Here is a 14,318-nt window from a genome sequence, read left to right on the forward strand (position 1 = left end):
AAAACTTATAACAGAAGTTTCGGAGAATATTTGCTTTCACTGTTTTGGGACTAATCACGAATGATTTTTAAAGGATTCTATTAAAATTTCATATTTTATCATTTCATCATTTTTTTTTCGTATTTAAAATATCATGGCCAGCAAATCCGGAGTAATTTAACAATTCGTTGTTTATCTTCAGCCAAATTCAATATTTAAATCAATCAACATAAAGGATTGATTTCATTGATCGGACACACATTCCAAAACAGCCTTTTTGATATGAAGGGTATATGAAGATGATTTGGATGTAAATTAAGGTTGATTTATCATTGTCCCCCTCCCCTTCAATTGCAGGAGACTGATATGAAGAAGAATTACTATTCTTCCTTGTCATTGTATAGGAGGTCTTGACGAGACTGACACTTGAAATAACGTTAGCAAAAAAATTGTTCATGTACTCTTTCGCAACAGCTATTTCTAAATTACAACAAAGGGAATTTAGATTTTTCAGGTACCCTATTTTTGCATTCTCGATTTAGAGTTGTAATGGGGCATTTTTTTGGATTTATATGGAATCTATTTTTTAAAATCTGATAGATCAAATCAATGTTTTTTCTGAAGTTAATTGCAGTTTTTCTGCTTAAACAAAAATTTGTTTCCGAATAGTTGCAGTGAATTTGTACCAATTCGTTTGTTTTCTGTGAACTTTGTTTTCTGTCGCGTAGTGTATCTAAGTGTCTTTTCAACGATAAATGTCAATTGGCTGGTCAGAGCAAAAACTTTCCAAATTTACCCAATTATTCGGACGGTAATCCAGTGTCGTCCTGTTATGTTTTGTATCTGAAAAGTGTTCTAATTTTTCTTTTGAAAAAAGAGATAATCAAGTTAAACTTATTCTTATTGTTTTTGGGTCTTTGAGCTAGCTTTTCGATCTTTTAGTGTGGTGAATTTGCTTCGAGAGCCTAAATTCACGTTCAGAAGTTCACTGTTTGAAAATTTTGATACAGCTAATACGCATTTTCCATATTTTGCAGCTAGCTTCGTCAAAATTGACATTTCTCACAGTTCAAAGGACCCTTTTCCAGGCTGGATTTTTTCCATTTTTGTTTCTTGAGGTTCTTTTGGATCATCAATTTATTTACAAAAAATTTGTACTATTTTTTGCAACATTATTAAAAAGTTGTTTGTTTATTTTCACTTATCAAATATGGGGCTCTTGAAAAAAAAATAAAGCAATTTCTCATTGGTTATTGGCTATATTTCAGCAGCTAAGAAATGACTCTAAAGAAGTTAGCCTCGAGAAGGTCAGCACATTCTAAAAATTTTTTTGGTTTTTTTCGAAATGTCGAAAACTTTTGTCGTTTTTGTATGTTTTTCTCTTTTCTTTCCGACCAGATTTCCAAGTTTGTAATATTTATTATCTAGTTTTGGAGAAAAAAATATTAGTTATGAAGAATCGCTATCAAAAAATCATTAGATTAGTAATGATAAGTACACTTTTTACAGGAGGAATGTTATTTTTGAAAAAAATGTCATTTTTGTGTTTTTTGAGTTCAGTTTGTTAAAGAAAACAGTTTAGAGCTTGCTGCTGATGTTATGGGTATTTTGTTGGCATTCCGGTTGTGAATCGGAAGACAAGGATTGCCAAGATACCTGAAGAATTTGTGAGTGCATTTTCAAGTTTCAATTTTTTTGTTTTTTTTTTTGCTTTCGCCTTCATCTGCTTGTCTATTATATACAAAGCAAGGTTTTTCTTTTACGACAAGTTTTATTATATTTTTATCCTATGTGTTGCATCTGAAACATTACAATTCAGGGCGGCGCTGATACTGACGCATCGAACATTATAATGTGAACATTCTCTTTTTCCTCTATTTTTGTGAAACTGTTTTGTGTGTGTGTGTGTGTATGTATGTATGTATGTATGTATGTATGTATGTATGTATGTGTCTGTATGTGTGTGTGTGTGTGTGTGTGTGTGTTCTTCGCCCAAGTAACGTGCTATATTGAATAAACAATTGATTTTTATTTCGTCAACAATTCTGTTTTTCTCTGAATGTCAACTGATTTGTCCAATAATGCTTATTATTTTGTAAAACGTCCGATAAAATGTATAATTTTAACAGCACTCTTAAGTATCAATGAACAAGTTTGTTCGAAGGACCACTACATATTAACACATGCAAAAACACGAACACTTGTACACTGAGAACTTAGACTACTGTTGTTGACACTCGTTTTCCATGGTATAACTCGGCCCTCGGCCTCAATTCAAAACAATTAAAAACTCCAGCCGTCGAAAAAGAGTAGTCTGTTATTCACATATATATTATTCACGTCTACAAGGCACAACTCTTCATGTCATCCATGCAGGCAGATTAAAACGTTCCCGACGGCGGCGTTTGTCTAAAGACTTGCCTCGTAGATTCGAGTGGGGTGACATCCTGAGATGAATTAATATTGACCAAATCTTAAAGTAACATTTGGTACAAGTGCTACAAATTTATGCTTTTTCGTTGCCATTTCTTCTCATCCTCGAAGTAATCCACATTTTAGTTGTGTGCCATTTCTTCTCTGATGTCAAGAAAACTGAGAATGAACACTAGCCGACCATAAATAAATTTAGAATCTTTCTGTAATGCTATGTTCCGTACCTGAGTTTGGTCTAAAGTTGAAAAAGTTTTTTATTTCAGTGCTGAAATTCTCTGAATGCCCGTTTGCGGCTCTCAGTACAATTTTTATAGACTAAAATAATTTTTTATTCGTCATTTCACATCAATTATGTCGTAGGAGATCTTGTTTAGGATCATGCCCACTACAGTGCTTCCAATTTTCCTAGTTACATAATTCATTAAGCTATTTATTTACACAGGAAAATTTGCTGCAATCCAATTCAATTTTGCAAGAAAATGCAGCAGCAGGTGATTCAAATTGACATCTTTATATTTTTGAACCTGCAAATGTTTCCTGAAAAATAAACCAAACAGTCCTATATGTTCAGCTCTGGTTTTGATTATGTCAATCTGTTCAAATAAGTCCAAATAAGGATATTTTGATGAAGTTGAGCACGAACACGAACACCTCCAGAAATGTTAGAACACTCCATCCGATCCATAGTCCGATGTTGCCTCCGAAGTCTGTGATGAGTTGAGTGAGAGAGTACCTCGGCTCCTCTTCTATCTTCTCAAAGTTCAGGTTCTGTAAAAGAACATTTTTCTACCTTACTGGAAGAGAACTTTCAAAAACGGTCAAATTAACATAAGAAATATTGGAAAACATGTGAATATTTAGTCATATGGTTTTGTTCCTTTCGTGATTTTACAAGTTTGCACACCAAAAAATAGTCGTTTTTGACGGGTAATTTTCATAGAGTGTTTGCGACCTATTTAGCTGGGAGATATCCGGCATTGCGGGTTTTTAAAAGATTATTGGATAAAAGGATTGATAATTGCATATTTTCAACCCTAACATTAGATCGATTTACAATCATCGTAATTGGTTTATTTTATAAACATCGCCGAGGGGGGAAGGGGTGGGGGTAAAATTGCGTCTGGAACCACGATACAACAAAACAAACTCGCGGTGTAACAGTTTCGTTATTAACGAGCCCGTGAACGCGAAAAAGATTCCTAATTCATTGATTGATCATGACAATTTAAGCACTCAAAGAGTACCTTGATGTACCTCAGGTAGTACATATGTGCTGTTGGCATTTTTTTGGCGACCAGAACCAAAGGATTAAACCAACATCTATTTGCCTTGAATTGATCTGTTTCTTTAAAAACAAACATTATTGCCCATAACATGAGATCCTCGACCCAAAACAGGTGTGGACAAGACGGATTTGGGTCGCATACAGTGGGGGTCCAGACCGAACATACTTTGATCATCCTTGGCCAGACCTAACAGACCCGAGCCATGGTCGGATATCGGCGAACAAAAATTTTTGTAAAATTTGATATTGAAGCAAACATTTACCTGAAAGTAGACTTCAATTCTGACAAAGTTCTTCCTGATTTCGTTTGTCAAGTCCTCGACTGTTGCGTCTACATTCAACAGGACATTCTCCAGGTATTGGTGGATGCGACGGGAGTTTGAGTATTTACGGAGTCTCTCAATTAAGTAGGGTGTGTATTGGATATTCGGCCAATCAGCGGTCGAAGCTTCCTGCAGTTAAGAAACACGGAATTAAAATTTCTAATTTAGTCTCACAAAAGATTGATCGTGAGTAAATTTTAAAATTTCTAATTTAGTCTCAGAAAAAATTGATCTTGATTAAGTCTTAGACATAAAAATCTCTATATATGAAAGAGCGGGGAACTATCGTTAGATCTATCAAGATTATTTTAAAAGGAACGTGCCTCGTTTCCTTATTTGTTTTTTATCTGTTTTTAATTGTTTCTTAATTGCTGCCAAATTTTATCAATATCACAGAACATCATTCTTTGCACTATGAAAGTATAATAACTGGAAAAAAAAGCACAGAAATCAACAGAGAATCTGAGTTCTGTTATTATGTTCTTTTTGTTGTACAAGCACAATTAAAATTTTGTGAAAACACCCTGCTTACCATCAGCAGTCACTCTTGAATCGATAGATAGCTTTGTCAGATTACTGACGCTTGTTTAGATATGAAAATAGACAAGGCGGCTCGATAAAGTGCGTTCGCACATGATGTTCCGACCCGAGTTCATCTACATATTTGACTTAATTGTCAGCCAAATGAAGAAATAACAAAAATAGATGTTTGAGTTTAAAACAATCATTACACAACCTATCTACTAATTGAATTACATAATGCCATGCCTTTTTACAGCGCCAATAAGATCTGATCTAAAAGAGACTATGCGACAAAAAAACAACCAAAAAAAAATTAGCAAATAAAAATTTCACGGCAAAAGTTGAATATCTAAATTAAAAGCACATAGTAGCAACGACAAAATGCAGTCAGATAAAACCTGAACTACTCAAATTTACTTTCTCCCTACTATACAGCGGATGAAAAGTTTTGTTAATGAGACTATGTTACAAGTCAACAAAGAGAACGATCAATGAGGCGAAATTCAAAAATTAATCAACATTTTTTAAACCAAGAAATTTCAAAGTCTTAGAAATCATTAACTTTTATCTGAATAATCCTTGATAAATTTAAAAAAGTTATTACAAAACCAAAGACCTTGTCTTTGGGTAGACTAAGCCTTAGAAACGAACAAAGAAAAACTTAAAAAATTTCAAACGATTTGCGAAAACACAAACTATTGCTACCGTTAAAATCATTAGCTATTATCTGAGTATTATGTATTTTTAATTCAATTCTTATTTCTACTAATTCAGCTGCAGGAATTATACTGAGAGATTAAATAAGTTTCTTTGGGCCACATTTGTAAACCATTGGGATCTGTTACTACGCGAGTGTTCTGAAAGAAGAGAAAAAGAAACGCAAAAATTGACTACTCAAAAAACGTTTATAAAAACGCATATTGTCCAACAATTAAAGCATTGGTGGCAAATAATATCACTATATTTTCTCAAATACAAGTAATTGGATGTGACCTCTCATTGATGAAAATAATTTACAATTTGACGAAAAGAACAAAAAAACTGAAAAGTTTGAAAAATGTTTGAAACTGTGTTTCGTAAACTTTTAGACAAAATGCTATGAACTGACTAAATGATTGGGGTGAAATCATTAATTCAATCCTCAATTAGAAGCTTAAGAGACTTGTCTGCAATTTACGGCTACCTAAAGAACAAAAACAGGCAAAAACAGCAATTTAAAGAAAAAAATTGAGCGAGAAAAGTTTCGAAGGCAATAAAAAATGATTTTTTCAATAAAAACTTTTCTTTGTTCAGTTAATTTTTAATGGCCGTGGGATTCTTCTTTTTTATCAATAAAATTTCAAAAAATCCAATATGAACAAATACATTAGAACCACGATGTTTTCGAGAAAACTCGTAGTATCAAAGCCATTAATTTCATTAGCTTTCAACGGAATCCACTAAATACGCAAGATTATGACTCCATGGGACAACAGGTTTATTCGCCATCAATATTTTATCAATAAGGCCTTACAGCTAGTTAATGATGATGAAAACAACACCAAAGACAGGCAATAACCAAAAAATCAGTAAAAAGTGCCACAAGAAAGTGTCGATGCAATTTAAATCATAAGTTCTTCTCTGAATATCTTATATATGATACGCTGAACGTCTTCCTTAAACCAATGGTAACTATCGGTATTAGAATAATGTGATGAGATTTCAAAAGGATCCAAAAATACGAAAAATTTGAATAATAGTGGCATTGAAGTTTTAAAACTAATAGGTAGAAGATAAAACCGCTACCCAGATTAAATTTGGCTGCACTAGAAACAATAAGGGTTCCTGTAAGTACTAAGACTGACTTACAGTCCACGAAAAAAATTTTAGGACCGGTTAATGTTCAAAAAAAATTCGAAAATAACAGTCATTAAACTCTAAAGCTTTTAACGGAGGTGAATAACTACGCCCAGAATTAACACGATGGCAGTAGAAAAGTGTTGTCATGCATAGATATTCAATAAAAGATCAAAATACGTCAGACTATGAAAACAACAACAAAAACAGGAGAAAATCAAATCTCAGTAGAAAAGTGCAAGAAGCAAAATTTGAAGCCATTTAAACCATTAGTTTTCCTCTGAAAACTTCATCTGGAATCCACTGAATGTCTTTTCCAGGCCAATGGGATTAGAATAAGATTTTGATAATGTGATAAGAGTTCAAAAGTAACCAATAATACAAAAGTATCACAATTTTCTTTTTTAATTTTAGTTCTTGTGTCGTTGAAGTCATATAATCAATAGTTTGAAGATATAACCGCTAACGAGATTTGTATTAGTTTCAGTAGAAAACAAGTGGGTTCTGTCAATACTGAGGCTGACTAACAGTTCACGAATACTTTAAGATTGGTGAAAGTTCAAATATTTTTTCGAAAAAATTTTTTAAATCCTTAACATCCTTTAACCTCAAAAGTCTTTAACGGAGGTCGATAAATACGCTCAAAAATAACATGATTGCAAGAATTAAAATACTTGTCATGCAAAGGTAATCAATTAATCAATAAAAGATCACAATATGTCTTATGACTATGAAAACCACAACAAAAACTGGCAAATACCAAAAAGTCAGTAAAAGAGTGCCAGAGGAAAGTATCGAAGAAATTTAAATCATAAGCTCTTCTCTGAAAACTTTTTGTATGATCCCTTGAACCTCTTCTCTAAACCAATGGGAACTATCAGTAATAGCATAATGTGATACGATTTCAAAAGGATCCAAAAATAAGAAAAAGTACCCGAAATTTTTTTTAAAGGAGTATGAGGATGTTTGTCATGCATAGGTGATCAATAAGACATCACAGCAAGTATTATGACTATGAAAATAGTAACAAAATCAGGCAAAAACCAAAAACTCAAAAGAGAAGGGCGAGAAGAAAAGGTCGAAGCCATTTGAAACCATAAGAGTTTCTCTTAAAACTTTCTCTGTGATCCAATGAAAGTCTCCTTTAAGCCAATAGTAGTTGTCAATTCTTGGAAAATGTGATAAAATTTCAAAAGAAACCAACACTACGGAAATATTCGAAAAAAAATTAAAACTTATTGAAATCTTGTGTCATTGAAGTCATATTAGTAAAATTTAGAAGATAAAACTACCAGATAGATCATATTTGTTTACATTAGGACGGAAGAGGGTGCTGTCATCACAGACACTGACTGACAGTTCACGAAAATAAGTTTATTATTTGTTAATGTTCGAAAACTTGTTTCTAAAGTCTTAACAGCCATTAGCTGTCCACTCAAAGCACTAGATATGTTCACTTATGTCTCATTACGGAAAAATTGCACTGTTAGTCAATGAGTATATGCCATAAAATTCCAAAGAATTATTAAAATCTCCAAAAGAAATTCAAAATTTCATTTAAAATTACAAAATTTCAGAGTCGAATTTAAAAAAAACATGAGCCATTCCTTGAAAACGACTTTTTTGTTCATTGGGCTTCATTTGACTGTAAAGGAGCCTTTTCATTAACGTAATCTCGATATGAAAAGTGACTTGTCTCTAGCTGACTTAAAAAAGCAAAAAAAATAGTAAAGGAATTTTATAAAAAAAGAGCTCTCAAACAGATTTCGAATTTTTTGATATTGAAGCTCCCTATGACACCAAAACTCTGCTTTTTGTCGCCTTCAATCTATTAGGAACACAAAATTTGTTCATTGTTTTTGCAAGAATTTTAAGTTTGAAATACTATTTCTGTAGAAAATATCCTAATTTGAAGAAAAATCACACTAAACGTGAACAAATATCCCGTGTTCACACATAACTTCAATCCTCGATTGTAACGGCTGCGAATTCCACAGAGTAAGCTGTACAACGGCCTTTGTTCACTTTCTAACAACGTCTCTACGGTCACTACAGGAACTTAGTAGACGTCTGGTAAAGGACTGTATCATTCATGGGCTGACAGAACTCTATAATGTAAAGTTAGTGTATGCTAACGGTTGATAAGTTTAGCGGTTGATATCTCGGAACCCTACCAAAAATCGAAAAAGCCGCTCCAATTGTATGAAGTACCAACAGTGGTCTTTAGTTGTGCAAAATTTCAACTATCGCCGACATCGCTTTAGTAAGCAGTATATTCGATTTTGAAATGTGGTCTATCTCAGGGATGAAATACACTTAAACTGACAAACTTGATGGCAAATTACTCATGTTAACTAATATGCTACAGCTTGAGATTTCAACAGTGACTCCACCGCTTCTTGGGGCTAATTTGCGTGATCCGATTGATCCCATTTGACCCAATGTATGTCGTCAGAACTTGGCCCAAATGTATAGGATCGCTCTAGCGGATCCGAGCTCAAGAGAGATTTTTGACTTTAATTCAATCCCTTTTGGTCGAAGTGGCTCAAAAATTAAAAACAACTGAGCAGTAAAACTCTACTGATTGTTCTGATTATACTTTTACAGCTGATGGTGTTAGCACCATCGACAGATATACATTTTAGTGGGGTTACATAGAGTAAATATTAGAACTAGCCAAACTTCCATACGGAGGCGGGCTCTTATGGGCTCAACACAAACACCACTCAGAGGGGACTTGACAGAAAGATAAACATAGACAGCGGTGCGCATTTAAACAAAAGAGCACAACGAACTTAGCACCGCACAAATCAAATATATGCTTATAAATCATGGAAACGGGATCAAATTTACAAGATGGACAAATAGCCTTATGAGGCAAGATGTTAATCGTTTTACTACAATATAGGAAAAAGTAAAGATTAAACACTCAAAAAGGGGGATTATCTGGAAACAAATTAAAAAATATCAAATATCCCGAAAATTAATACATTGTTGAGTTTTGACCGCAACATAGCTGACCCAGTTTTTGATCAAGCAAAAATAACATCTCTTGCGGTCACTCTCTACTGGTATCAACCTCACGATGGGTCCCTTGTAGGTTCCCGTTGCTGTCTTTACATTTACTGCTCTGGCAATATCATCATTCTCCCCATTGGGTAATTGAACGGCTTAGTGTCCTTGTCAAAGATCTAAACCAAGTCTCCAAAGGAATAGGACCTGATTTTACCTTTAGACTACTTGTTGCGCTACTGCAATGTGGGAAGATACTCAGTCATTCAACGCTTCCACACATCTGTCAAGATGTTCTGTTGATCGCGGTATAGCTTTCGGAATCCTGCGGGTGTTCCAGAGAAGAAGGCATTCGGCCAATAAACATTTTGTTAGCCCACAAGAAAGTGATTTGGCGTTATAGGTTGTAGATCACTAACGTCATAGCTCACTGTCATCAGGGGTCTATTGTTAAGCAACTGTTCCACTATACAAAGTACAGTTCTAAGTGTATCTTCTTTCAAACTTGTATTACCGAATATGTTGTACATCGCTTTTTTGCATGACTGCAATAAACGTTCCCAGACGCCACCGAAGTGTGGTGCTCCTGGAGGGTTGAAGGTCCATTTAAGTTGTCTCTCAGCAAGTTTAGCAGTCATTTCATCTTTATTCAAATCCGCTAAGACGGCCTTGAACTCGTTTGCTGCTTCAACAAAGTTCGTTCCATTCCGTACGTATTCCACTCCTTCATGATGATACAGTTTCTGCTGGTAAACAAGAAAGAGCTCAACAGCTTTATGCTTGCTGGGGAGGAGGACAGGATGCTAAGTTTTGTTATCAAGGTCTGATTTTCTCAAGCGGCCCTTTGCTCTTATAAGTTCATTGTCATTGAGAAACGGTACAAGACTTGCAATCTTGCTACTGTTCGAGAAACCGTCTTTTCGTTTCAAACTGGCTTTCGCGGGCGCGAATTCTTCTTGCTGTACCGTTTTCGAAATCGCGTTTTCAGCTGCAGATAACAAAGTGTCCACGTTTGCACCTGACCGACTGATTGTCAAGATGTGGGCAACAGTTCGCCTCAGGCGGTTGAACTGGCTAAACCGAGACCATTTAATAACTTTTGGTAGTGCTTCTGCATTAAAGACTTGCACCTCCATGTTCTGCTCAGCTGGAGTAGAGTTGTCTTCATTCAAGACAATTGGATCTTTGAGCCAATCGGGGTCCTTGATCCAGTCACTTTCTCCAACTTCACCAAAGAGTATTCCTCGGGTGACAAGATTGGCGGGATTATTCAACCCAGAGACATGGTGCCTCTCATCAACTGTTGATGAATCAAAAATTTCTGCAACTCTGTTCGCAACAAATGTTGGCTGCTTTTCACTACTCGATCGAATCCATTGAATAACTGTAGATGAATCAGACCACATGAATGTTTCATGAAAGTGAAGTGTGTGGTCTTTCACAATTGAATTTCTTCATCTATTAGCAGTGACTGCGGCCATAAGTTCTAGCTTGGGAATTGTGTGGTGTCTCAATGGAGCCACTCTTGCTTTTCCCAAAATAAACGGAACATCTCTTGATCCGCTTTCATTTTCGGTAACGATGTATGCCCTTGCACAGAATGCATCTTCCGATGCGTCGCCAAACACATGAAGTTAGTTTTTGATAATTTTAGCTGATGTTCCATACCAACGAGGTACATCAAAAGCTTCTCCTGCATTAGGTTCAGATACCCTTTCCGAGAACTTTTCGTTCAGTTCGTCGGCAATGACTGAGTCCCATTGTTGGCCTTTCGTTTGCCATATCGATTTCAAAACTATTTTCCCGCGAATAACGAAAGGGGCTAGAAAACCCAATGGGTCAACCACACTCGAGACAACTGAAAGAACTTTACGCTGTCTCCAGTTAGTAGATGGTTCAAAGTTCATTCCTCAGCAGACTTTCAGCGTAGCCTTTGTATTGTCCCACTCTAACCCGAGTATGGTTAAACTCTTGTCGCTTGTAGTCACTTCATCAAAGTTTGTAGCCCACTTGGCCGGCTTGAAACCTCCTCGGGCCAAGAGCTCCGTCAAATCGGCCTTCAGCGTGAGAGCGGTCTCTTTTGAATATAGAGAGACCAATAACTCATCCATATAGAAGTTGTTCAGCGTAGTTCTACTCGCAAAATTAAACTCTTGTGAGTGGTCGGTTGCACATTTCTGCAAAGCATTGTTGGTGCAAGTAGACGAAGACTTGGCTCCGAAGATGTGTCGGTTGTACTGATAGGTTACCACGTCTCCATCTTCATTATGCCACAAGAACTGCAAGAACTTTCTATCTTCAGGCTTAACTTCAACTTGAAGAAACATTTCCTCAATATCAGCGCTCAATGCAACCGCATTTTCTCGAAATCGGGCAAGTATTGCCATAAGACCTGCCAAGAGGTCAGCTCCTGTTAGAAGCACATCGTTTAAAGAAAACCCTTTAAACTTGCTTGCTGCATTGCACACTCGTCGGACTTTGCCAGGCTTATTTGGATTAAGTACTAGATGATGTGGCACATACCAGACTGGCTCACTTCGTGTTTCAACTAACTCGTCCGCACTCAGAACGGTCAGAATCGATGGTCTCTTTGTACCTCTGAGCTAGGTCGGGGTCATTACTCAACCTTCTTTCAAGGCTTCACAGTTGACCTAATGCAGCGGGAAAATTGTTAGACAACTTGAATTGCTCACCATTCCAAAGAAGTTCAACTTTATATCGAGTCCCGTTGAACTTGGTTGTAGATTGAAGAGTTTCCGTTGCCATTTTGTCCTCACTGCTGCGCTTGTCAGCCACCATTAATGTCCCGTACGACTCCATGTGCCACCACTTCTTGACCACTTCTGCTAGTTCAACATCGGCTTGAGAAGCTACGTGGCAGGTTGCACTACCAGATCGCAAATCGCCAATGAGTACCGGATCACCAACAGTCCATCCCAAAGGAAGCCGAACTGCCCATGGTTTGTCCGCTCCGCCACTCTTGTGCTCTAATGGACGAATCAGTTCATACGCATTTTCACCAAGGATAACTTTAACATCTTTCAAATCAATGCTCTTAAAGCCAAAGCACTTCAGATAAGGCTACTGAGCTTTCATTGTTGTTACGTCATAAACACTTTTACCGACTTCGAGATTTCTTTGACTGAAAATTGTGAAAGTGCCCGCAATACTGCTTGAACTGTTAGCCGGCCCAAGTTTGGCGTCTACAGTTTTGCTGGATTGCAGCTGAGTTCCGTGAATCCCTGTTACATTGAAAGACACTTCTCGGCGTTCCAAATCTAGCTTTTCGAAGATTTCTTCATCTACCTATGTCTGACTTGAACCTGTATCGCAAGCGGCCAAAAGAAAACGTCTTCTTTTGAACCATTGTTTCCGAATAATCGTATCCAAGCTATCTGCATTAAGCCGCGCAAAGACTCTGCATTAATTGTACGGTTCGTGTTGTCAATTTCATTTTTTATTTCGCTAGTAATTGCTTTTTTTCTTCGGTGTGTGAAGCAATCTGTTGTGAGTCTTTTCACAATTATCAATGCCACAGTTGCAACTCTTCTGGCAGTTTCGAGCAGCGTGACTGCCGTTTAAACATGAGAAGCAAAAGGTAAAAGGTTCTTGTCTTTGACAAAATTGTAACGAACGGCAACAGACATTTTCTTAAACTTTTCACAGCTCCAGAGCCTGTGTGTGCTCTTATCCAGGGGACATGAAGCATCGTCTTTCTGTTCTGATGCGGCATTAGGTGTCGATCCACTTGACCGACCAAACTTTTTGAAGTCTCTTTTGTCTGATTTAATGTTTCGCCCTGTGTAAGACTTTGAGACCCAAGGCTCATTAAGTTTTCATGTACTTGTGTTTCGTTTTGTAACCACATGTTAAATTCCATTAAACTCGCAGCGTTCGCAAATCTTGCTGGTGCTTCAATGTGAACAAACCATCTTCTCTTGAGGTCGAGTGGAAGTTTGTATACAACCAGATCTGAGTTAGAGAACAGATCATTTGAATACCCAAATAGAACAGATCAGAGAATAACCAAATTGTTGGAGGATATTGACAAAGGCTGCCACAGCGTCGGCAAACCTACAAGTGATGACAGATCATTGTATCTAACTTGAGGGAAATTTTGAAACTTGCTCAGCTGTGAGGAGACAATATAGTGTGTTTGACCAAATGTGTTTGACCAAATTTTTCTGACTGCCCTTTTGGTTTTTCCAGACAGAAGTGTCCTCAAATGGCCCATCTTCTCGTCTTTAGTCAGTGAACTGCTGGCGATCGTAGCAAGAAACGTTCCACTCCACTCTGGCCAATCAAGAGGATCACCATCAAATTCTCGTAGCTTTAACTAGCGTATGCTTTGCTGATGTGGAAACCCTGTGCTTCCCGAAGGTAACATAGGTGTGCTGGTCAATGGGTCAAAGGTGCTGATCGACTTCTTTTTGTAGCTAAAGGTGTGCTCACTATTCTCGTTTCGTGCTCAAAACGTTTTTCAAAAATCCCCCTTCTGCTAATCTGCAATCTAGTTGCATTCAACACCTTAGAACAAGAGCTTCTAACAATAGCAGCTAAACTTGTACGCTGCTCAGGAAAAGAAACTTTTAAGCTCTCCGCAAACTCATTTGTCTGATTTTGCTCTGCGTCGAAATTCAGTTTCTCTTTGTCGTCCTGATCAACAGAACCAGAATCTGATTTTTTTTCAGGATCGGATGCCTCTCCACTCGAGCTGCTATCTAGCTCGGCCTGCAAGGACTTAATCTCCTGTTCTTTTTCCAGACGAAACATTCGCTCTTCAAACTCTCACTTTTGATGCTCAAACTTCATTTGCAACTTTTTCTCAATTTCAGCCTTCTTGTGCACCTTTTCTCGTCTAGCCTTCTGTCGGTTTTTTGTATCTGCTTCTCGTCAGACAAACTCAGCCCGAAATCCGAGCTCAATGT

At 36.8% G+C, this 14,318-nt stretch overlaps 1 protein-coding gene across 1 annotated transcript in view; it reads right to left on the reverse strand.

Annotated features, from left to right (window-relative positions):
• Positions 1–2,681: 2,681 nt before the first annotated feature.
• The window catches only part of LOC142343090 (uncharacterized), a 58,834-nt gene continuing 47,197 nt past the window's right edge, over positions 2,682–14,318 (reverse strand). Inside the window, exons 12-13 of the mRNA XM_075394777.1 lie at positions 3,961–4,146; positions 2,682–3,180 (exon numbers count right to left, since the gene is read on the reverse strand). Coding sequence (XP_075250892.1) covers positions 3,010–3,180; positions 3,961–4,146 — 357 coding nt within the window. The 3' untranslated portion in view covers positions 2,682–3,009. The remainder of the gene's footprint in view (positions 3,181–3,960; positions 4,147–14,318) is intronic.

The sequence above is a fragment of the Convolutriloba macropyga genome, chromosome 7, assembly GCF_964194025.1.
Source record: "Convolutriloba macropyga chromosome 7, txConMacr16.3, whole genome shotgun sequence".
Lineage (NCBI taxonomy): Eukaryota > Metazoa > Xenacoelomorpha > Acoela > Convolutidae > Convolutriloba > Convolutriloba macropyga.